Source organism: Phyllostomus hastatus, unplaced genomic scaffold (assembly GCF_019186645.2).
Source record: "Phyllostomus hastatus isolate PE091 unplaced genomic scaffold, TTU_PhHast_1.1 phas_scaffold_555, whole genome shotgun sequence".
Classification (NCBI taxonomy): Eukaryota; Metazoa; Chordata; class Mammalia; order Chiroptera; family Phyllostomidae; genus Phyllostomus; species Phyllostomus hastatus.
In genome coordinates, this window is record NW_025334036.1 from 5,076,044 (window position 1) to 5,099,861 (window position 23,818).

General features: G+C 48.3%; 1 protein-coding gene across 2 annotated transcripts in view; it reads right to left on the minus strand.

Moving 5' to 3' along the window:
• The window catches only part of AGBL1 (AGBL carboxypeptidase 1), a 479,354-nt gene that overhangs the window by 125,125 nt on the left and 330,411 nt on the right, over nt 1-23,818 (minus strand). For both annotated transcript variants that reach the window (XM_045825119.1, XM_045825117.1), the window contains exon 22: nt 6,605-6,768. In XM_045825119.1, coding sequence (XP_045681075.1) covers nt 6,605-6,768 — 164 coding nt within the window. The remainder of the gene's footprint in view (nt 1-6,604; nt 6,769-23,818) is intronic.

Here is a 23,818-nt window from a genome sequence, read left to right on the forward strand (position 1 = left end):
CTGAAACAATGCTGGCTGATGCTGAGTCATCCCCACTGTCCAACAGACTCATCTCTCACCGGTAACAGGATCACTAAGTCTGCGAGGAGCTACCCCACGACCGAAGACTTTTTTCCTTACTAGGGACACACTTGAGATCTGAGCTGGACAAAGGTGTCTGAAGGAGTTCGAGGGGCCGGGAAGTAAATCTGAACCCCGCTCCCCGGAGGCACCCACCTCGAGAGGAGAAACAGCACACACGGCAGTTCCTGCCAAGAGTGTTTAAGGCTCCTCCTCCAGGGTCGTCTTGTACCAGAGTCTAGTTCTGACACTGGGCGGCTGGTCTGACGTCCTTCCCCCACAATTTGTAACATCCACGTCTGACACATGCCCCTTTCCTCCTGTCCTCTCTCTTTCTGTTACTCGGGGTACTGTTGAGCTTCTGAACTACCATTATCTACCCAGCAGGCGTCGAGGAAAACTTTAATTTTCATTCAGTCTAATGGGAGCTTGGTGCCACTTGGTATAAGTCAACCGCCATGCCTTTTGTGTTCTGGATTCAGGGTTGCGACCTCACTGCCCACGTTGGAATGTGAGGATGCAGCCTTGAAAATAAACAAGGACCACAATTTTAAAGCGAAGAAATCGGAGCGTAAACAAGAGACGCCACCTCCCCAGAGTCTCAGCACCAGCCGTCAACAGGGACCCTGGGGACCAGAGTGGAGCTGCCGTGAGTCTGAGCCCCGTGCCCGGCAGTACGGGTAGTAAAGGCTCTGCTGGGTGGTAAAGCCAGGGCCGCCTGGAAATGGGAGAGACGGTTTCATCGTGAGCGCAGTGAGCATGTCCAGGCTGCTCCACTTCGGTCCTGTTGGAGAGAGGGGGGCCTGACACCGGGACGGACAAAGAAGTCGGGCCCAACCGGAAACGTTCAGAGCAGCTGGAAAGCAGCCCTCTCCCCTCCACGCCAGCATCATCTGTGCTCAGGATCTTACAAACCGAGAAGGTGAACTTTCCATAATTCTGTCTATCCTTATAAGAACATCCCAGTTTGAATCTCATGCCCTTGATTTCTCCTCCTGCGAAGCAAGGCCCCTTCCCCTTCGCTTTGCTTCCTTTATCTCTGTTGTGTCCACAGTGTGGGTACAGCATCTGGTGAACTGCCACATCTGGGGAGCTAACTCTCACAGGCGAAGTGGCTTCAAACCCTAATACCAGAGGCCCACAAGGGGTCATGGGGCTGCTTACTAAAGACAACGTCAATATGAAACATAAAAAGAAAAAGAACTACTCTAAAAATTGAGAAGTTACTAATTAACTTAGGTCATCCATGCCAGGCAGCCTTCTTAAGTAAAGCACCCCGTTGGGGAAAACTTGGAAGGTTTTTCCCTGCCTTCCATTTCTAGGATGAACTACGACGAAGCTGCGAGAGGCTGCAGTGGGTGGAGAGAGCAGGAAGAGCAGTTTCCTCACCGAAGTCCTTTCCAGGGACTGGCAGCCGGTTCCATTTTCAGGTGGTTACAGGGTCGCAGGCAAGAGGTCAGCCGTTCCTTTGGTCCAGCCCGAGGCAAGGGGCGAGAGACCCCCGGTGCTGGGTGGTGATGGGCAAATCACGTCCCTGCACCCAGCAGGTCACTCGGACTCCCTGGGCTCCCCCGGACTCACTTACGCAGTAGGAATCCTCGTCGGTTCATCTGCAGGGTTGTTAGTCGCTGGTAACATTTTGCAAACAGCAAGTGCAATTTGAGGAAAACGCACCTGAACGCCTCCTGTCTGCCATGTCTTTCCTCCTTCTGTTTTGAATGCTCATCTGCACTGGGTTGGGATGCCTTCAGCCTATGGCCACACCCATTCCACCTGTGGCGCTACACACTGACCTTCCCTGAACGGCATTCGATCAACGAAGGGGTGTTCCTGGGCCAGAATGCGCCCAAGTCACCCAGATTCTAAAACTCACCAGCACCCTCAGGCATTACGTTCACCCGACGCATACTTTAAAGAACTGTACAGAGAGACTAACAAAATTAGTTTTAAATTATACTCACTTAATGATCCTCATCCCTGTCCACGTGACTGCAAACTGCTGACATTGCAATCAGCATGTGTGTGCCATGAATTATTCTGCTCTTTTTATTTACCAATGGAAAGGCTGATGGTGACAACAAAGAAGAACTTGAGCCTTGGAGTCAGACAGGACGGGACTGCAAAGCCAGCAGGCTCTTACTAGGATCATGACATTCGGCAGACACACTGACCCCCGTAAAACTTCATGTCCTTGTTAGTAAGAGGCCATGCTGAAAACAGCAGCTATTCCACAGAGTTGTTTATACGATCAAGTGAGACAATACTTGTAAAACTCTTAGCACAGCCTCTGGTTCACGGTGAGGTTCTAATGAATGTTTCTATTATTATTGTTTTACATGTATATTACAATACTTTTTATTTTTATGTTTTCATGGTATTCTAGAAAATTAATCAAAATGTCCTTTTTTTCTTTTTATTACTGCTAGGAGTTGGAGTTGTTTAAGTTTATTTGGGGATATATGCATCACTGCTATAAATATCTACATATCAAATATTGTTTTCTGCTAAGTTTATTTTCTTGAGGGATATTCAAGCGGGAAGCACAGGATGAAATAGGCAGTTTTTATGAACCTTCTTGTAAATTGCCAAATTCCTCTCCAGAGGAAACTAAACCAATTTACTGATGGCTGTATGATATTATTAAACTTCTTTCCTCACAGACACACTAATTTTGGGTTTTCATTACTTTTATTTACTTATTGTAGAAAATCAGCATAAAAGGCAAACCCAAAACAGTCACATTTGCCGTTGTGTAACTAATTCAACTGGGTGTGCATGGGGAATCTCCGAGCCATCTTCACGATTGTTCTGTGGGCCTTGAACTGCTGCAAAATCATAGTCTATTAAGACAGAGGGGAAAAACAGTGTTCATAAAGAATTTAGAAAGAACTCCTATAACAGAGGTTGAAGGGATTGCATATCAGTTTATTCATGGGTGAAAAAAATCTAATTCCACCAAACCACTGACAACGGTTCTTAATCGCTGGTGGGATTCTCGGAGATTAAACACACGGATGGGGTGATCTTTCGGTTCATGTCGTATTTTCTCACTCAGAAAGACAAAGCTGTGTTTTTTAAAAACAAAAAGCATTATCTTTTTAATGATTAAAAATGTGATTGTTTTCTCATGTCTATGAAACATTTGTGTGTGTGTGTGTTGTCTTATCAAACTAAAGACAGGACTAACTTACCTTGCTGTTAAGGATAGCTCTGGTTAATTTGGGACACTCATTTGGGAGAATAAGCAAGATACTGAGCTATTGCAAAGGGACAACTGGAAACTCTGAGATTTCTCTTGTTCTTTCTTTATTTTTTAAAAGTGGATTTTAGAGAGAGAGGAAGAGGGTAGAGGGAGGGAGGGTGGGTGAGGGAGAGAGGCGGGGAGGAAGAGGAACATTGATTAGTTGCTCCATTTATCTATTGATGCACTCCTTGGATGCTGCCTGTGTGTGCCCTGACCAGGGACCGAACCCACAAGCTTGACGTATCCAGACGATGCTCTGACCCAAGGAGCTGCCTGGACAGGGACTCTTGTTCTTACTGGAGGGACAAATGGAGACAGGGAGCTCAGCTGAGAAGACCAGAAGCAACGAAGGGATACAAATCAAGATGAACGGCAGCTGACTTGGCAAAACTGCTAAATGACTTTGCAAAAGACCCGTCACCATGGATGAACGGTGCCGCCTGAAGCAGCAGCTTAGAATTCCTGCAGTGCACACGCTATTAGCTCCAGGGGTAAGACTGCGAGGAAGGAGAGAAAAGAGGAAAGGAAAGAAGATCAAAAGACGCCTTAATGGATCTGAAGACGTTTCTTGAATGAGCAACTGGGAAGGAGGGACTGTGGAAGGAAAACGGAAACACAGCGAAAGCTTCAGCCGCTGGCGAGCACCCACCACCTCTGCTCTTCCTCTGCTGGTGACAGACAGCGAGCTGCTCTGTGGATGTTGACCACGTTCTAATTATTTTTACGGCAAATGAGGCGTGAAACCGACTGTCAAAAGCAGGGTGCCCAGAGAGCACAGCCGCACTCTCTCTTCCCAGCACGCCCCTCCCAGGGGCTGACACTGTCTGTGGGGCCGAAAGACGCAATGCCGCAGCGTGGCCTCACGTCCCTTTAAGGCCGACTTTTAGGTAAGAGCCGCCACGCCCGTCAGCACCCTCTTTCTTCTGGGCAAAAAGGAAATCTTTCTGAATTATGTACCTGGTACACAAGATGGTGGCAGCACACCCAAGGAGGAGGCAGGAGGGGAGGGGTGGGCGAAAGCCTCGCTCCTCTTTCAATTAAGCCCGTGGAGAGTTACGTTGACAAACGTTAGTGATACCCTTTGTATTATCCTAAGAACTCTGTTGCTAACAAAATCCCAGCGCTGGCTCTGCTGATCACTGCGTCTCATGATTTAGTCCTGTTCAAAACCGAATCAGAGGGCGCTCAGACAGCCACTGCTGCTTCAAACCAACAGACCGCATGTTGTTAATGAATGAATATACAGGGTAGAGCCAAGGCAGGTTCCCAGCTGTTCGTATGGGAAACAACACAATAATTAATAAATAATGACACGAGGATAAACTCTGCTTCACACACTCGCAACGGCAACCTACTTTTGCCCTACCCTGTACACTTAGTGGCCAAGATATCTTCTGGGTCCAGACACCTTCGGGGTGACTTTCCTCTCAGCCATGCAGTTTTCAGGTGCTGTGGGCAGGAGCTGCAATCTGTCTTGGCCAACTGCCGCAAACAATACAAAAGTACATGATGATACAGACGTTTGGGTGAAACAGCTCCATCCTGCTGCTCCCTCCAAACTCCATGCCTCTCCAATTTAACTCGGATCTGTCCACACACACACATTAATCACACCCTATGTGTAGTAGGCAGCACCCTGCCCCTAAGAAGCTGCACCAGCCCACAAGGACCTGGAAGACCCCAGGCTCCCACCTCCTTGGGCTGGTTCCAACAGAAAGGTAGCAGTCAGTCGTGTGGGATGGCATGAAAGGCAGGGAATGCTACGTTCTTATGATGACTCACACAGCAGCCAATGTATTTGGAGGCTGACACCGAATTCTTTAGACCCGCATTAGAAAAGGCACTTCTTTGATAGATTTCTTCTTGTTCCAGTTTACAAGCAACTAATCCTCCCTGCATTGGATCAAACGGACGGGCACAATCAATTCAGGGAAAGCAAGCAATGCCAGGTCTGCTCAATCTCCCCTCAATGAACAGCGGTGGGGAGGAGGGGCGGAGGAAAGGAGAGGAAGACGATTCAGGCATGCCCGCACCCAAGACAGCTTAGCGAAGGCAAAGATGAAAAGACAAGCTCAAATGTATATCCTGGCCGGTGGAAGCTCTGGCTGTCGGAGGGAAAGGCCGAAACACTGCAAGGATACTAAACACGCCCAAGCCTTGGGGTGCCGCAGGGGCTGACGGGAGCAGGGGAATTGAGGGGGAGCGGTTAGGATGTCAAAACAAAAGAAATTGGAGGCAGCAACTCCAGGCAGGAAGTTAGGTCTGCATGTACTTAAGTTCCACAGTCTGTGATCTGCAGCACAGGATGAGGAGCAAGTTAATTACCGCACTTAGGTAATTAAGTCTCAGAGAAACCAGTGCCTTCCAAAGCAGTATTAATTTATGCTGCTAGATCGTTCTAGGCTTGACTGGTGATTTGGCGCAAAGTTTCACTGGGAGGTGGCCGAACAGTGGCGGGAGAGAAAGGAATGAAAATGACCTGGAAATGAGATGGCCCTAGAATGCACAGCTTTCTCTCTGCCTTCTTCACACGGCACGTGCACGCAGAGATTTTACCCTCATTTACCAGGAGGCACCTCCTCCCCCACCCCAACTCAGTGACAGCATCCGTTCCCTCGCTCAAAGTGTGACCAATGTCTTAGCCTTGATTTCTCTTTTTCTGGTCCTGTCTTTTCTTGCATGACCTTTATGTCGCCCCTTCCTGCCCCTAACTCTGTTGTGGTCCAGTCTAAAGCATGCGTGCACAGTAAACAAACACGTCGAAAGGGCTTATCTGGACGACGGCTCCCCCTCAGACACCCGTCTCTCCCTGCCATGGCTCAGCCAGCCTCTCCAGGCCAGTGGGTTCATCATCTTCATGTGGTTTCTCTCATGTTCACATTGCATCCCCCGCCATTTTTTTTTGCTAAGTAGCAACTCCCAAATGGTATCTGTTATATATGTATATACCTATATATAAACATATCTGGCAAACTGGCAAATATAACCTGTGTGGCACCAAGCTGTATCTTCTTTCCATAAGCAAAATGTATTAATAGGACATATTTACAAATACAAATAGCTTTACACTCGCATTTATGTGCACACGTACGCGGCATCCTCCTCGTGTCCAGCAGGAAGTGAGGGCTTCCGGGGTCTTGCTCCCACAAAGGACCGCTGTCCCTGCCTTCACCTGGTGGCTCCCCCAGATTTTCCCACTGCCAAAGAACTCTAGGTCCACCTGACTTTCCTTTCTGAGATACCCCCCCACCCCATGGAACCACGAAAGGCCACGTTCCCCACGCCCCGTGCGCACCCTACCTCTGGAGGTGGCAGTCCAGAGGGTCCTCCTCCGTGTTCAGCAGGGCGGCCGCACGGGTCAGCAGCTGACGGCTGCAGCTGACGGACTTGAGCTCCAGGATGAGGAGGCCCAGGCAGAACATGGCTCCCATCTCCTCCAGCTCGCGGGTGCCAAACTGGAGACCCTGCCAGGGAGACCAAGCATCGGCAGTGACTGTGCTGGGCGCAGACAAGGTGCAAAAGGGAGGAAGGTCTCCCAGACACACGCCCATCCCAGAGACTGAGGGTTAACGGTGTTTACGGGCCACGGTTCCAGGTGTTTGCTCGGATCTTTTGTGGACTGGTGGGTCTCAGGCCGCATTACCTTGACACCTGGGCTTTCAGAGAAGTGCCCCAAAGGCACAGGGGTGCGTGAGGACGCAAAAGTCACACCCCAACTTCAGTTAGAGCAGCCATGCTCCATCTGCATTTCCAGTGGGTTTCACTGCTGAAACCCAAGTTTGGAAACGATCTCACCACGCAGTACCCCCTCTTCTCCCATTCCCGTATCAACCAGTGGAGAAAATAAGGGAGGATCTGGCACAGGATCCGAAGTACTGAAACTAGGGGAAAAAAAAAGTCAGAGCCACCGGGTGAATGCACTACGATAATGTGTGGACACAAAGACTCTATGCTATGAAGTCGTGGACAACAACAATGAACACAACCGTGTTACTGTGCATCACTACGTGCCAGGAACTGTCCTGAGCCCTTGACAGGCACTGACTCAGCGACTCCTCACCAGAGCCCTCTGGGGTGGGTGCTGGTATTTTATGCCTTCCACAGAGAAGGACGCTTGGACCCGCAGAGTTCACACTCTATCCACAGACAGCCTCGGGGTGAGTCACAGAGGCCAGCCAGGGCATGCTGACTGGACCGACTACTCAACAGAAAGTGCGGCACATGGACCAGGAGGGACTCGATTACACGGTAAGGCAGACAGCGCGTAAGTCTTCTGAAAGGAGACAGAAACCGGGTTTGAACCCTCATTTCACTGTGTTCCAGACGTGTGATCTTGGACTTCGTGAACTCTGTGAGCTTTGATTTTTCTCATCTGTAAAACAGGATGCTACTTCTTGCCTCTACATACTGAGGCATGTAGGTATAAAGAACATTTCAAAGTCCTCACAATATTAACGTTAGCTCAATTTCTCTTCTTCTTCTTCCTAATAAACGTGTTAAAGACGGCAGAATTCAACGCGGTCCTGAGGTCTTTGTGTTTATAAAGGACACAAACACAAAGTGTTGCAAAGTATAAAGTTTTGCTTAAATGAGAAGAAATCAATAGTTGAATAATATTCTTTAAATGGATTTTCACATCCAAAATAATACAATATAAAGAAGAGAAATAGGACGGTAACAGTTTTTCAAGACTGGTCATCAAGATCCCAAGGAAAAAAACAAAGACCCAAACTGGAAAACCACCAGCCTCACGAAAGAATGTCTAGGCAAAAGGGTAAGGGAAAGGGGGAAGTCCCCAAGGTCATTTCGGCAGCCCGAAAATTTGATTTGCTGCGTGTTTACGCACCTGTTTTCCTAAAGAAAGACGACGCTACTTCGGAGTTACGGAAGTCTGTTCCTCTGTAAACAGCAGCAGTGGGAGGGGGAAAACAGATGTTTAACAAGTTGTTTTTCTTAAGTAAATAGGGAAAAATCACTTTTTAAAGAGAGAGAAAAATCTCAGCATCTCTTTACAAGCGCCGGAGCGCTACGGTCTGATTCTTTTCCTCCACCCTGCACTCCTGCCTGCTTCTGCACGTTCTGGAGTGGCCGGCTTGGCTGGGAGAATTGAGGTGAAGCTCACACCCTCCCCTCCTCAGGCACTCTGGGTGGTGGCGAGGGAGAGAAGACCAGGGAACTACGAATGAAGTTCCGCGTACACCACTAAATGCCAGAGACAATGAAGCCACAAGCAGAGACCTGAAGGGAAAATGCTGTGCCTCAAAGATGCTGTGTACGTGCCAGGGTCCCGGGAGGATAAACCCAAAGGAGAGGATGCACGGAATGCACGCACCACACAGAAAAAGTTTCACAGTTTCTTCTTAAAATGTCAGTGTAACCCTGGTATTTACAATAGCCAAGACATAGAAACATCCTAAAACATCCAAGTATCCATTAGTGGATGGATGAATAACGAAAATGTGGTATGTATAAAATATTATTTCGTGATAAAAAAGGAAACCCTGCCATTTGCAACAACACGGACGGACCTTGAGCACATCGTGCTAAGTGAGGTAAGACACAGAGCCAAATACTGAATGATCTCATTTATATGTAGAATGAAAAAAAGATACAGATTCATAGATACAGAGAATAGATGGATGGTTACTAGATGGGTTGAAAGGTACAAACCTTCAGTTACCCAATAAATACATCCCAGGGAACATGATGTACAGCATGGTGACTATAGTTTGCAATACTGGACTATAATATATGTGAAATCGGCTACCAGAGTAATTTTGAAAGTCCTCATCACAAGAAAAAAAAATGTGTAATTGTGTGGTGATGGATGCTAGCTAGATGGATGTAACTGTTGTGATAATTTCACAATCAATACCTATATTGAATCATTATGTTGTATACCTGAAGCTAATACAATGTTGTGTGTCAATTACAACTCAATAAAATGCTGCAGGAAAAATATTAGCATAACCTTAATACAAAAAACTAATCATTATGGCACCTAAGGCAGCAAGCCAACCTCATTCATATATACACACACACACACACACACATATATACATACATACACACACACACACACATATACATAGATACACACATATCCCAATTTTTTAAAGTTCTTTATGTTAAGAAATAGAAATATATCAAAAACAATTAGCATGATCTACAGAGTATTTTTCTAGGAATGGCATGGGAAGGATATCATTAGGAGATCGACTCACATAAGTGTTTAATACACAGGGAGATCAAGAGGCAGAGGAGGGAAAGCCCAGGAACTTCTGGATGATGCGTCCGTGTCTGATGTGAGTCGCAGTGCGCAGGCCCAACAGGGCTCTCTCTGCACCTGCAAGCTGCGTCGCAGGCTGGGTGTGAACACGGGCCCAGGGCCCAGACTGCTGAGGTCTGCCCCCAGAGCTGCCACCTACTGCTGCCTTGTCTTGGGGGAAGTTATTTGACCTACCGGTGCCTTAATTTTCCCATCTGTGTAACGGGGATAATAATAATAATACCACCTATCTCATGAGAGCATTCAGTGAGTAACATACACATACACACACACACACACATATTAGATTAGTACTTAGCTGATCGCAAATTATCCACGTTTTTATGGTCACATCATCCAAGTTCTGTATTTATGATCACTAATAACAGCAAATAAATGCTTACATAAAGCCAATAGGCAAAATCATACTTGATATACACAGTCTTTCTTAAAACTATGGCCTGCTCTCACTGCTATCATTTATCATTATTTGACAAGTTTCAAACAATTCAATAAGATAAGAAAAAATGAGTTATAAATATTAGGGAAAAAAATCACATTATCATTATTTGAAGACTGATTATGTACTAAGACCAAAGGAATGAAGTGAAACAGAAAATCTATTAGATATAAGGCAAGAACTGAGTGAGTAGACAGGTTACAAATTAAATATCCAAAAATCAATTCTCTTTCTATTAACCAGCAAAATAAATTATTAAGTATAATAAAAATCCCATTCACAATAGCAACACAACTATAAAATGCCTAGGAATGGAATTAATAGTAAATACCCTGAGGGGTGTATGATGAACCCTGGAGATTACCAAGAGATAACAAGGAAAATTTAAATGAGTGAAGAAAGAGGGAGATGGTGAGAGAGCAAGGGTGAATGCCATCCATTATCGGTTCTCCTCCTGTTAGTTTATAAAAGTAGAGCAAATCGAAACACCAAAGGGGATTTCCAGCCTCGGCAAACTAAATCCACTTTAGAAGACTACATGGCACAAATATCCAGAAATATTCTCAGAGTAGAGAGTAAAAACTAAGAGTGGGATTTTCCCCTGCAGGTAGGCAGAAGGTCTTACACTCTCACAGTGATTAAATGCTATGGTACTGGTGCAGAACATGGCAGGCAGATCAGGGCAAGAATCCGGGAAACACCGAGGACCACGGAATGAGTGAAGGTTTGCATCAGATACAGGAGCCTTGCCAGGCACCAGGAAATGAACTGTGATGGAGATAAGACAAACAAAAAAAGTGACTAATGTTCCAGGCAAGAATGTATCCACAAATTCAAAATTATTCCATTTTGGATAAAGGATGAGATGTTTTTTTTTTAACAATGTGTGATTAGAGAAATAATAAAATATAGATTTGTATCTTTTATCATCTCCAAACCAGAAGATCAATGAATGCACATCCTCCAATAAGAACAATAGGGGAAAATATTAGTGATTGTATAAATACAATTTAAGTATACCCAAATAGCCTGAAATACCACAAACTAAACTGAAAAGGGAAACGAACTGAATTACAGTAAAGAAGAAAACACTGTAATTTCATTTGGTGTAAAATGCAAATTAATGCAACAGTAAAAGAGCACGATTTGCTTCCCGGTTCATTTTAACCCTCTCCTCCCAAATCATAATGGTCGGTTGGTAAAGGGCTAAGAACAGGCCTATCCGAGTCTGTTACTGGTGGAAGTACATACTACTGAAGTATTTCCAAAGGACAGTTGGATAATATAGTTCAAAAGCCTTCAAAATGTGTAAGTGCTTGCAGTTCTTTCAAATCCCAGAAATCATTCTTAAGATAAATGATCATGAGATGAACAAGAGAAAATCCCAAACGCATGCCAGTGCACTGCTAACCAAACCACCTTGGCTGTACTCACACCATGGATTATACTTTTATCACGACCTGTTTTGAACAGGCCACCCCAGGGGGGAGATTCTCGTCAGTGTCGAAGTGCAGCAAGCTGAGGGCAGCACAGCACGTCCACTACAATCCCCCCGAAGTTTTTTTAATGACTTATATGTACTAAAATGTTGACTGACTATGCACAGTGAGGGTACAGCCTTTAATTTTTCTTTTTTTCCAATCACGAAAAATAAGTAATTGTTTTTTTGCCACTCACATTTGTGTAAACAATGCATATTAGCCTGCAAAGAGTAGCATATCTGAATTAACATGCTATTTTCCATAATGTGTGATTTTTAATTTAGAAGTAAAATTTAATTTAAAATTCACTTTTATAAATGGCTAGTCGAAGTAAACTGAAATGGAAGATTTTAACTTAAACGCTGGAGAACAACAACAGGCCAAGTCAGAGCTGGTTAGACCCACGGAGTGTCCTGGGCGCCTGCTTCCTCTGGTCGCATGTGCCGCCTGGTGTCCCCCAGATCCCCCTCGATTCCTTTGGGTCACTGGACTGTGTGCCTAAGACTGTTAGTCTCCTACAGCTAAAGGTCTAGCGAAGATAAAGCAACGAGAAATCTATTCCTTTGACATCATCCCCAGAAACTCTGTATCTTGACAGAGTGCCAGCGTGAGTTGAGAGACAGTGAACTCTGGAGTTTTAAACAAGGCTGGGGTGTCTGTGAACTGAATTAAGTTTCTGTTTCCTCCACCTCAACACCACCCAGCAGAGGAGTGGAACTAAGCCAGTCCAGCCATGCAGATCTGCGAGCACTTAATGCGGGGCAGAGGAGAGAGAGAGAAGATGGGGGAGGGGGAGGGGCGGGGCTCGCCAAGGCTTCCCCAGCACATCAGCTCCCTCAAATGGACTCTGACACTCTCACACAGAGGACAGAATCGGTCGCTGAGCACGTGGGTGCCTCTGCCAGCACCCATCTGGCGGGCTGCTCTCTACCAAGCGAGTCCGTGCCCAAGGCTCCCTAACCCTTCCCTGACGAGTGTTTCCTTAGTAACTGCAGAAAGGCCCCAGAGCCACTGGGACAGCAGGGCTGGCTGGGGGTGTGGGCTGGGTTTCGAATGTGCCCTCTATGCCTGCGCTGGACCTTCCCTGGGTCTTTCATTGCTGCCCTTGAGCCTGAGCCATGGACGACACGGCAGACAGCTAGGCCCTCTGTGAGCACCTGTCCCTGTCTGTCTGGGCAGTGTGCAGGAGGATGAGTACACACCAGAGCCCGAGCTTCAGGCAGCCTGGAACGTGAGCACCGAGAGGCACCTCAGCGGGCTTGACTCTTCCTCCGTACAAACTGGCAAGGCCTCAGTCAGGATCACACAGCTAAGGCCCACTAGAACCAGCGTTACCATGAAGGTTCCTCAGACACTAATCAGAAGTTCCCATCAATATGCAAGGCTTTAAACTCCATGGGTTTGATGAAAGTCTTTGGAGATTTGGAGTTCTTTTCGTACAGGTTCTATGCCCCCGTAAGTCCTACCTATCCGAATCTCCCTTTCCCTTTCTCACCAGGAGCCTGGAAGGCTCACCCGATACAGCACCAGGGACATGCACATGCCCAGCCCTCCCGTCCTGCTGCCCAGGCTGCAGAGCTGACGTTTTCTATGTGGATCCCTTCTCCTTCCTATGGGCGTAAGTCTAAACACCCTGGGTTCTGTTTACCGAATAAGGAGAGCATGCTGCTGATATTCACCCAAGAGCTGCCGAGTGGTGACTGCGAACAGTATGCTTGCGGTTTCGTGATTCCCCAAGGTTTGTGTCTGTGTAGCGAGACCTTGTGATTCAATGAGTAGTACCGAACTAATAATAGTAATAAAAACAGGAACACAGCTGAGCTCTGTCAGGCTGTAATCGCTCTTGGCAACAGAGCAAACAGACCGACCATAGACCACATGGCTTTGATACCTGAGTGCTCGGAAGGGAACAGCTGGAAACTTCAGCAAGCAGGACGCGTACCAGAAGTCTTTGTTCACGTCAAACGGGGAGAACTATTTTCCTTTTCAATGGAACTCGTTCCAGTCAGCCCTGTCTTCTTCCTCCCTGCCTCCAGCCTCATTCAGCTGCCTCCTCCTTGCAGAAGGAGGAGGGCACCAGTGAGAGCCTGTTGCTGGCAAAAGAACTAGGATGTTCTGTCAGTGAGAAAGGCTCAGAAGCTCAAGATGGAGCAGCAGGTAGCAGGAGACAGGAGCACGCAGCGGAAGTTCCTCTAAGACGGCCCTGAGGCTGCACCCGGGAGAAGCCAGGCACGGAGCGTGTACCTGGGGGGGGGGGGTGCCAGATCCACCTGCAGGTCAGGACCACAGCACTTTGCCTTCAGAATCCTGCGCGTTCGGCGGGGTCCGGTTTTAAGGAAATCAAAAATTGCCCTGCTTCAGGTCATTTCCCCTGTCCACCTGTCAACTTCTCGGCTGGCTCTCGTGAGTAAAAACTTAAAAGAACATCCATTAATAAACGAGTAACACCAAGCCTTACATCGTTTATTGATGCGTTACTGCTACCCGGGCGTTTGGTGGAGGTTTGGGGCTGGAAGGAATGGGGCAGAACAGGTACGTTCTGAAAAAGGATGGGGAGTCTGGAACCCTTTAGGCCTTCCGTGACCCTTTTGAGGGGAGGGGTGGGCAGAAAAGATTAGGAGTAGACGAGGCAGGGATTAATTTAAGAATTCTGGCCTTAGAAACACCCCCGTTTGCTTTCTGTGCGCCCCAAAAACAGCTCACCAGCACCTGTCCTGCACCTGTTCGTGTCCCGTTCACCGGCCCTGCGCGACACCTGGGATTCCATCCCCAGCGCCATTTCACCCAGAGTCGTTCCCTGAACGCGGCTCTCCCCTTATCCCGTAACGCACCTGTGCGCAGATCTCACGGCCTCCAGCTCTCGCGGGGCAGAAGTTCAAACTAGAAATACCCTGTGATGTGTAAACAGACATTTCATCTGTAGTCACAGGCGAGCCTTAGCTGAGGTTGGCAGTGAACTGGCACCTTGACTGAGGCTGGGATTCTCAGAGGAGGGATGAAGTGGTCCTTTTCTTCAAACTATTGCCATTTCAGGTGCCTCTAGTCTTACACTTAAGGAGAGGTCTCAAGGAGGAAAGATCCAGTCTCAGGGGGTAGGTACAGTTACCCTCTGATGTGGAGGCCGTTGGGGGGGGGGCATGAATGCACAATTGCTGTTCTTGGGAATTTCCTAGAGAGGGGTCTTCTCACTTCTCACTTTCCTGACATGGACAGAAAGGTCTCCACACCCCGCAGATACTCAAGGAGATGGATCCTGAGACGGACCCTTGTTTTTCCCGCGGACACCGGCCGCCCATCCCTGGGCTCCAGGGAACGTGTCTGTGCCCTATGCCCAGAGACGTGATTCCAAACTGACAATGCCTACGACCCAGCATCAACAAAATCACTCAGCATACCGCTTATCTTCTAGATCTGGGCGGGACCCCAGCCCTAAGCCACTGTGGCTCCCAAACTCCAGGGGCCCCATGGCAGGCTATGCTGGGGGTCCCACTGAGGCTGGGAAATGGCAGATCACAACATTTTATCCTTACCAACCTTTCTACACTGGCCTCGTCCTGCATTCTTGATCTGCCTGAAGGGTCGAAAGTCAAGTTACAATAAAGGGTCAAGTTCTGTTTTGAAAGAGCTGACAACTCTGTGGACAAATACACGTGTGAATATTGCATTTTAAAACCTGCCCACGATGACCATGTGGACCACTTGGATCACTACAGAAGGGAGGCTTTGTTCATCATTTCCTCAGTTTCCAAACTGGGTTCATGGGGTAGGCCCATTTTTTTTCTTCTTTCTGGACTCGGATAAACCGGGACCTTCTGGAGGAAGGGGCTTCGCCCTGTGAGTGGCCTGTGCTGGGCCCCTGCCTCAGACCCTGCACTGACTAGATAGACACTGATTAGCAGTTGCTGAACGAACAGTGAGGCGTGTGTTGAACACCTCCCATCAGGCATTTTGCCAAGAACCTAGCCGTGCCTCTAAAACTCATCACAGCCCTGTAGAGGACGGTGTTAACAGCCCTGTTTTCACTGCGGGTGAGACTGGGGCACAGAGCAAGCGCATGCCACTCGAAGACCTGTCATTGGGCAAACAAGAGGCCTGGGATTCCCACCCACACTGTCGGGCCCCGAGGCCACGCAGTCTACGACACGGCACGGACCCTTTACGGTTGATTTTGGCATCGGGTATTCCACCGACGCACACACTGGAAGACGTGTTCCTGTTACAGTCCATTTATTTGCCCGTTGTGTATTTCTCCAGGTCTTCGCCACACTGCCACTGAGCACTGTGGCAGATCCTGTAGGGTCCAATCCCACACAGCAGACCGATTTATTGTCAGCTTTGGCACAGTCTTAGGATCGATCGCTCTGACCGGAAAGCCTGAAACCTTAAAGCAGCCCAGTCCCAGCCAGACACTGCACAACTAGCAAGGAAAGGAGAAAATGCTGTAAAATGGGCGGCAAACAGCAGCACTGTTGCCGTGAAATTGAGCTAACGGCAGGACGTGCAATTCTGAGTCTAAAGGTGAAGCTCCTGCCTAGCACGCCGAATCTAGAGTAAGACTTAGGTGTCACGACACAGGCAAAGAGACCTCTGTGCTCCCAGCAGAGGGAGGTTTAGGGGAGGAGGTGAGGGTGTTTCGATGTCTCCGTTGGCCCAGTCTCCACCCATCGCCGAGCTCTCGGCCCCCAGTGCCCTCACTGCAGGTTGGGCCCACAGGCTCCACATCTCGCCAAGTACCAGCCCGCCGGACAGGAAAGGCTGACCGTGCTTGCTTGCAGCATCTTTAGTCTCCACCACCAACTACCCTAGAGTCCCACACGCTGCACTTCCACAGGACCAGGGAAGCGGGATGCATTCTTCCCGCAAGCCTGGCCTTGCGGGAGACCATCAGGACTCTCCCTCCAGCCACGGCCAGGCTGCCTTCCTGTTTTGCAGTGCAGGTGTGCTGTAAGGAGCGGTGGGCTCAAATTGGGCTCCTGGGAAAGAGTCTACTCACTGGGAGCTTGTTTAAAGAATGAAGTGTTTCCCGACAGTGCAGTCTGCTGGCCGCGATCCCAAAACTTAGGGGAAGTCCCCATCCAAACTGTTCCCCTAGCAAGGAGAGGACCTCTGAGCCCTCAGCAAACAGGAGAGCTGGAGCCCAAACCCAGACCTCTGACCCGGCACTCTGAGCACCCCCACCAGGACATCACGGCTGCTAGCCCACCGAGGTCCCTGCTCCGTGTTTCCCTTTGGGGGGGTGCCCCAGGCCAGGGGCCCCTTTTGTCAATCCCAGAAACAAGACGCTTTGCGAAGACGTCTCCTTGCCTATGATGTAAGGCCAGGCTACAACCTTCAGTTCAGGCAGAACAAATCCACACGCAGGGACGCTGGGATTACCCACACAGAACAAAGCGTTTCTGACCTGCATTTAGCAATAACACCAAGTCTTTCTCTGGCATTTTTATATCCTACCCTTAGTCACTTTTCCAGCCCATGGGGCAATGGATTTCCACTCCAAACATCACCCCTAATCAATATGTGTATATATATACACAGAGAGAGTATTTTCTGCATCTTACAGCTTTATATGCGAGCACAGGTCCTGCCCTGAGGCTGGGTATCAATAAACTGGCAGCCTGGCTGCCCACTCCTGCCACCAGAGGACGCTCTTCAGGAATGCTCATCGGAAGCCCTCGTGAAGGGAGCAGAGCCTGTGTGTCAGGACGCAGGGGAACACCAGCACTTCCTGGGGCCGGGAAACCAGGGAGCCGGAAGGGGCTCAGCTGGCCTTCAGGACTCGTGCAGCTGGCCGTGTTCTTGCTCAGCGTCTCACAGTTGAATACCTCTGGGGGGACCAGAGACAGGGCTGCTGAGGGTGGGAGGCCTAGGATGGAGAACGCAGCGAAAGAAATCAAAGCAACAAATGAGGAGGGCGAGGGCGTGAGGAGCAGCAACAGTTGGCATGAGAGACACCAGGCGTGCCCTTCAAAAGAAAGAAAAGCCAGGGAACCAACGTGGCTGAGGCAGGACAGAGAGGTGGGGGAACAGATTTAAAAAGCAAAGGGAAAGGAAAACAGGATTTCGTAAGGGAAGGGAGAGGAGAAACCAAAAGTCGACAACATAAAAAACGTTTCTCAGTTGACTTGTGTTTCAGACCTTGCACGGAAAGGTGGCATTTTCCCACCTCTCTGTGTCCCTCTCTGTCCTGCAGGTAGGGCTCACGCAAAAGAAAGGACCTTTCTAACACAGTTGACCCTTGGACGACAGGGGTTCTACGCAGGTTTTTTTTCCGTAAATACCTGTCCTGTTCTCTGTCTGTGGTTGGGAGTCCATGGACGCGGAGGGACAACTGCATGCACTAATCGACAGCATTTTATATGGAGGACTTGAGCCCCTATAGATTTTGGTATCTGCATGGGTCCCAGAACCAATCCCCAGCAGATACTGAGGGACTAAAATTTGGGGGGAGGGGTATGGGAGGTCAACACCCCTAAAACCCTCATGTAGTTCAAGGGTCAGTTGTATTCACTAAGGAGGCAAAAGAGCCCCAGAGAACATTTTATTCTAAAAGGTTCAGCATTATGGAAGCAGGAGGTTAAGTTTTACGCGCTATAAACCCACTTCCACTTCCAGGCCCTAATTTCGTTCTCAGCATCGTCCACTGGATGCTCAAGAATGCACTGGGGAGTGGCAGCTTCACAAGGGCTGTGGCAGGAGGAGGAGAAATCTGCAATAAATAAAGGGAAAAGACAGGACAGAGTCGAGGAGTGCTCTTCCCAGGGATGAATGCACCTCCAGAGACTGGGACTGGCCCCCGATCTGTCCCCGATCCCCGATGCCCCCGCACTGACAGTGCCTACGAATCCAATCAGCCCTTCCCTCGCCTTCCCTGGGGATGAATGCGTCCGCTTCCCCGGCTGTGAGTGGGAGTTCTGGTTAACACAAGCCTCCCTCCCACCACTCTTGTGTTGTGCTGCCCTGAAAAGCAGGGGCTGTTGGGAAGATGTTACATTCCAACAGAGCAAAAGCAGACCGAGAGCCATTCCAGGGTGGCCATCATGCAGCTCTGGTCTGATGGTTACTGGCGTCTTCGGTGAAGGGAATCTCTCTGTCTCCATGGCTGGCTGACACGGCAGGGCCGGGGCATCTGCAAAGCCTTATCATGAAGGGGACTGGGAGGTCAATGACCACTGCTCTCCTCCAAGGAGAACTGCAGTGACACCTAGAGGAGAGAGAGGCTCGAGATGAAAAGGGGAGCCCACAAGTCACCCTGGCACCCGCCATCTGCTACCTTCTGGGAATGCATGTGGGTCCTAAGGCGACGGTTTGAAGTAAAAAAGCACTCTGACGTGCTCTCTGCTGCTTTGGCCAGGGTCCTGGGACTCATGGACGCTAAGCTGTTCCTTCTCTAGAGGGTGCACCGACGACAAGCCCGTGGGCAGAGAGAGACTGGAGTCCAGGCTGGCAGCCCACGGCTGGATCCAGCCAACAAACGTGTTTGTTTGGTGTTTGGCCCCTGCAATGCTTTTCCAAATGAAATTACCCATGTTATAAAAATTAGAGTTGTTTACACTCTAAATAAGTCTTTATTAAATATCTTTGAGAAATGGGGAGATCTGAAAACACATTTCTACTTGCCAGTAACTCGGTAGAGCCGCTGGGAGAGGGGTGGAGGCTGCGGGAAAGGCACGGATCCAGATGATCAAAGACCCCTCCACAGCATTCTCCCCACGTGCCCTCCTTTTCATTCATTTATATCATCCGTCCGGCCCCTTGTGACATCTGAGCTTACGGCTCAGAATAAAATGCGGTGTTTTGATGATCAGCGAAACCCTGTACTCCTTCTGTGAGTCTCCCCTGTGGACGGACTAACATCCTAAGCGTGGTTCCTCTCACCTCCATGTTGCGGCACGCTTTTTATCAAACGACTCACATTCCTCAGTGCTAACCTGCTTCCCTCTATAGCACGGACTGATTGCAGCCGCTCCATAAAGCAGGAGTTGGCAAACACAACTAACCAAAGCTGGGCTTCACAATTTAGCTTTGTCACATGCTCTGTCTCTGGGAGCGTGAGGCACTGGCCCGTGAAGGCCCAGGGTGATGGCACTCACTTGTCTGCAGCTCTGAGCACGGAAGGGGAGGGTCATCATGGAAGTCATGTTTGGAATGAGTCCCCCCCTCCCCCCCGCCAGTACTCCATGTGCCGCCTTGTATCTCACCTGTCTGGGAGCCCAGGCGGAGCTCACGGTCACTATGGTGGCAGCATGGGGAGGGTGAATCAACTCCTTAGGAACAACAAAGATAAAACCCCCGGTTCTTTTATTGCCTTGGATTTGTGCTGCTTTGAGGGCTCAAGTGTTGGGTTTATAAAAAAGAAGCAAGCAGTTATAGATTGTCCGCTGCTCGTCTCTATGTTTTATACCCGATGTCTGTAAAGGTTTTATTGGATTATTGGCAGCATGTTTATTTGCCTGAACACAACAAGTCCTGTGAGGCCTTGAGAATAACAGACAGCGAGAAGGGGCTTTGTAATAGGACAGGATTTGGGAGGAAGCCCGCACCCAACCCTCCGGCGGCAGGGGACGGGGAAATGAGCGGCCACTGAAAAGCGCAGTGTATGGACCATAATTGAAGAGGAGGTCACTGAGGAGATGTGGAGGGTGCCCGTCACGCCAGAGCTCATTGTGATCCCCTGGGATATTCACACTGAGTTAACTCATTTTGGTTCCGGGGGAAGGGTGGTGGGATTATGGGAGGCCAATGCGATAAAGCTACTTGGCAATATCCCAATTGGTTGGCAGGTGAAGTAGCTTTTCATGAAAGAAAATGCATGCAAAATCTGACAGATAAGAGTCTTTGTAAGTTCCTGCACCAGAGGTTCTGTACCTAAGTACTGCTGGCATTTGGGCTGCAAAATTCTTGGTTGTGGTGACTGTCCTATGCATTGCAGGGTGCTTAGCAACATCTCTGGCCTCTACCCCCCTACATGCCAGTAATACCTTCACCTAGTTAGGACAACCCCACGTGTCTCTAGACGTGACCAAATGCCCCTGGGCAGGGGGGCGGTGCACAGCTTCCCGCTGCTTAGACAATGGTTTTCCATGCACTGAAGCGAGTGTGTTCAGGTGGGGGAGGTTTAATGAAGTTATTCATACAATTCAAAGAGAAAACCCCAAACACAATCATTATAATTAAATTAATTCCATCAAAATGAGTCTCAGGATGGGGTCCCAGAAATTAAAGTTGGGACAGTCTTAAGAAAGAAACACAAATGGGAACAAAACAAGACCCTTCCACGTCGTGCTGGCCTGCAAGAGACTCCCTTCAGATGGAAAGACACACAGAGGCTAACGGTGAGAGGATGGAAAACAGGTGTTTTATGAAAATGGAAATGAACAAACAAAGGAACAGCAAGAGCTGGGGTAGCAACATTCTACCAGACAAAACAGCCTTTAGAACAAAGGCTGCTATATGACAAGAGACAAAGAGGGACCCAGCAATTCCACTTCTGGGTCTTTATCCAAAGACATGCAAAACACCAAATCCAAAAGACATACACATGTATATGTTCACTGCAGCATTATTTACAGCAGCCAAGATGTGGAAGAAACCTAAGTGCCGGTCAACAGATGAGTGGATAAAGAAGAAGCAGTGCATCTATGCAATGGACTATGACTCAGCCATCAAAAGAGAATGGAATCTTGCCATTTGTGACAATGTGGATGGCCCGAGATGGTGCTGTGCTTAGTGAAGTCAGTCAGAGGAGGAAAAATGCCATGTGATTTCACGTACACGTGGACTCGACAAAACGAAACGAATGCACAAGCGAAACAGAAACAGACTCCCAGATACAGAGAACATGTTGAAGGTTGCCAGAAGGGAGGGGGGTTGGGGAGTGAGTGAAAAAGGGCAAGGGATTAAGGAGTTCCCGGCGGTAGTTAGGGAACAGTCCCAGCGCGGTTTAAAGCACAGCTCGGTGAACACAGTCAGTGAGAATCTCAGAGCTATCTGTTGAACGGGGCGAGATGAGCGCCAGGCTGACCGCAGTGGCCACGTTAGTAAGCCACACACGGTCAACCCCTGGGCTGTACACCTCGAAAAGAAGACTGCATGTCAACTATAATTAAAAAAAATAAAACGTTATGTCAAGTAAAAAAATTAACTTGGGAACACACAGACACACACACACACACACACACACACACACACACACACACAATAGTGGGTTCACTCCCAATGAGAATGAGATCATTTTAGTTAGGAAAAGAAAAAGAAAAGCAAATGGATGGTCAGGAGAGCACTAGTTTCAGCAAGTGTCACCCCGTGAGTGCCTCCTTCCCCAGCCTGGGGACGGAATACACACAGCTATGAAATATGAAGCATTTGAACCACATTTCAGTGTGTTTGTACTGAACCTGGGACAACGTCCTTCTAGAAGCTGCTAACCAAGGATAAAAACCTGTAGTTAGGCCGAAAAAATGTTTTGTTTTGTTTTTACATTCTGCTCTCACCATGAAAGCCTGGTTCTCATACCACCACCACCACCACCAACAACAACAAAATGGGCACTGATTGTGCTCCCTGGATCACTGAGCGGGAGTCACGCCACAGCTGCTGAAGGTGCTTGAGTTGAACAAGACACACAGGAGAACTGATTTGCCTCGATGTTTTCTGCCAATCTTTTGATTCTAAAATAACATTCAAATCCGAGGGTGCTCAGCTTTAAGCACGGGTATCCGAGTGACTGCCTATATGGGGGGGGGGGGGAATGGGGAAAACCGTGGAGAGCATCCATCTGTCGGACTATCTCAGACAAGGAGACTTCTCTCGGCACGCAGATCTCAGCTGAACCGGAGACCATCAGGACCCACGAAGGCCTCTCTGTAAGCTCTCACTGTGATGCACGCAGCACGCACCTCAGAGAAATGAATAATCCCGGGCCTCGTCACCAGACCCACCCACCTAGGAACCCCAGGGCTGCGGTCTAATGAGATGCATTTGTATTACCATCGCTTCATGCCCATTAAAACTTGAGAACTACTTAATTAAGTTGTATATTGGAGGGATATAGGAAATACAGGAAAAGAAGTCTTGAAAACACTTGAGTGAGTAATATCAGAATTTCCTTCTCAGCGGCAAGCCAATTTGAAGATTTGAACCAAGAACTGACAGGGGAATTGCGAACTACAGAGCGTTCCGCCCCCCTCCCCCCAAGAATCACTGCCCTATCAGTGAACTGTGAAATCAATGAAATCCCCTAATCAAGACTTCTCGGGATTTGTCCTTGGCAGGGAGCAGCATGGGTGAGACTAGCTGTAGGCTACAGAAAATTATACAAGACCTTCACGTGTGTTCAGAACCCGCGGATCTGAGCGGCGAGGGAGCTGGGCAGGAAGAGTCTAGTTAGCGCACTAATGCTACGTGCCCGCCAGCTCGTGATTCAGCTGCAGTTACTGGAGGGCAACACATCTAAACTGTGTGAGTGTCTCACCTTACCGTTTTTAAAGTCAGTTTTCTTCTTTGCCCTTTTTAAAGCAATACCTTTTTGTTTTGCTCACAGTTTTAAGCTTTTCTTTGATTGTATTTTTCCCATTACCATTCTCCCCCCTTACACTCACCCCTCTGCAATCGCCACACTGCTGTCCATGTCTATGAGTCTATTTCTGCTCTGTCCCTGTGGGCCCTAACTAATCCCCAAGAGCTGTCAGTCTGCTGTCTACGCGTCTGTCTCTAGTTTCCTTGTTAGTTCAGTTTGTTCATCAGATTCCATGTATGAGTGAGATCATATTGCTGGTAGTTTTAGGTAGTCTTGTGTGGACTAAAGAGAAAAAAGAAATAGATGCATACAAAAAAGGCACGTTGAACTTTTGTATTATGAGATAGCTACAATTCATCTATGAGCTCCCCGCCCCCAAAAATCCCACAAGGACACTGGCTTATAAAAGAAGTTATTTCTCATTCACAGTTATTTTGGCCAGAGGTATTATTACCCCATGGTGTCAGAGACCCAGGTTCCCTCTATCACGTAGCTTAGATAGCTTCCACTGTCAAGGTTATTGTCCCAGATGACTGACATATGACATGCACTTCCATCTGATTGGCCAACTGTGGTCTCACGGCCATACTCAGCCACAAGGAAGCTGGCAAACAGTCTGTATTTCAGGTGGTCATGCATTAAGCTAAGGCTTGGAGGAGGGATTCTATTACTACTAAACAATGTGAGAATACGTGAAGAAAACTAGCAGCCTCTTTCACAAAACTAAATGCCCCTCAAAGAGAAACAAGTATACATAACCTATGAGGAAACTACAGTATGTTAAAATGCC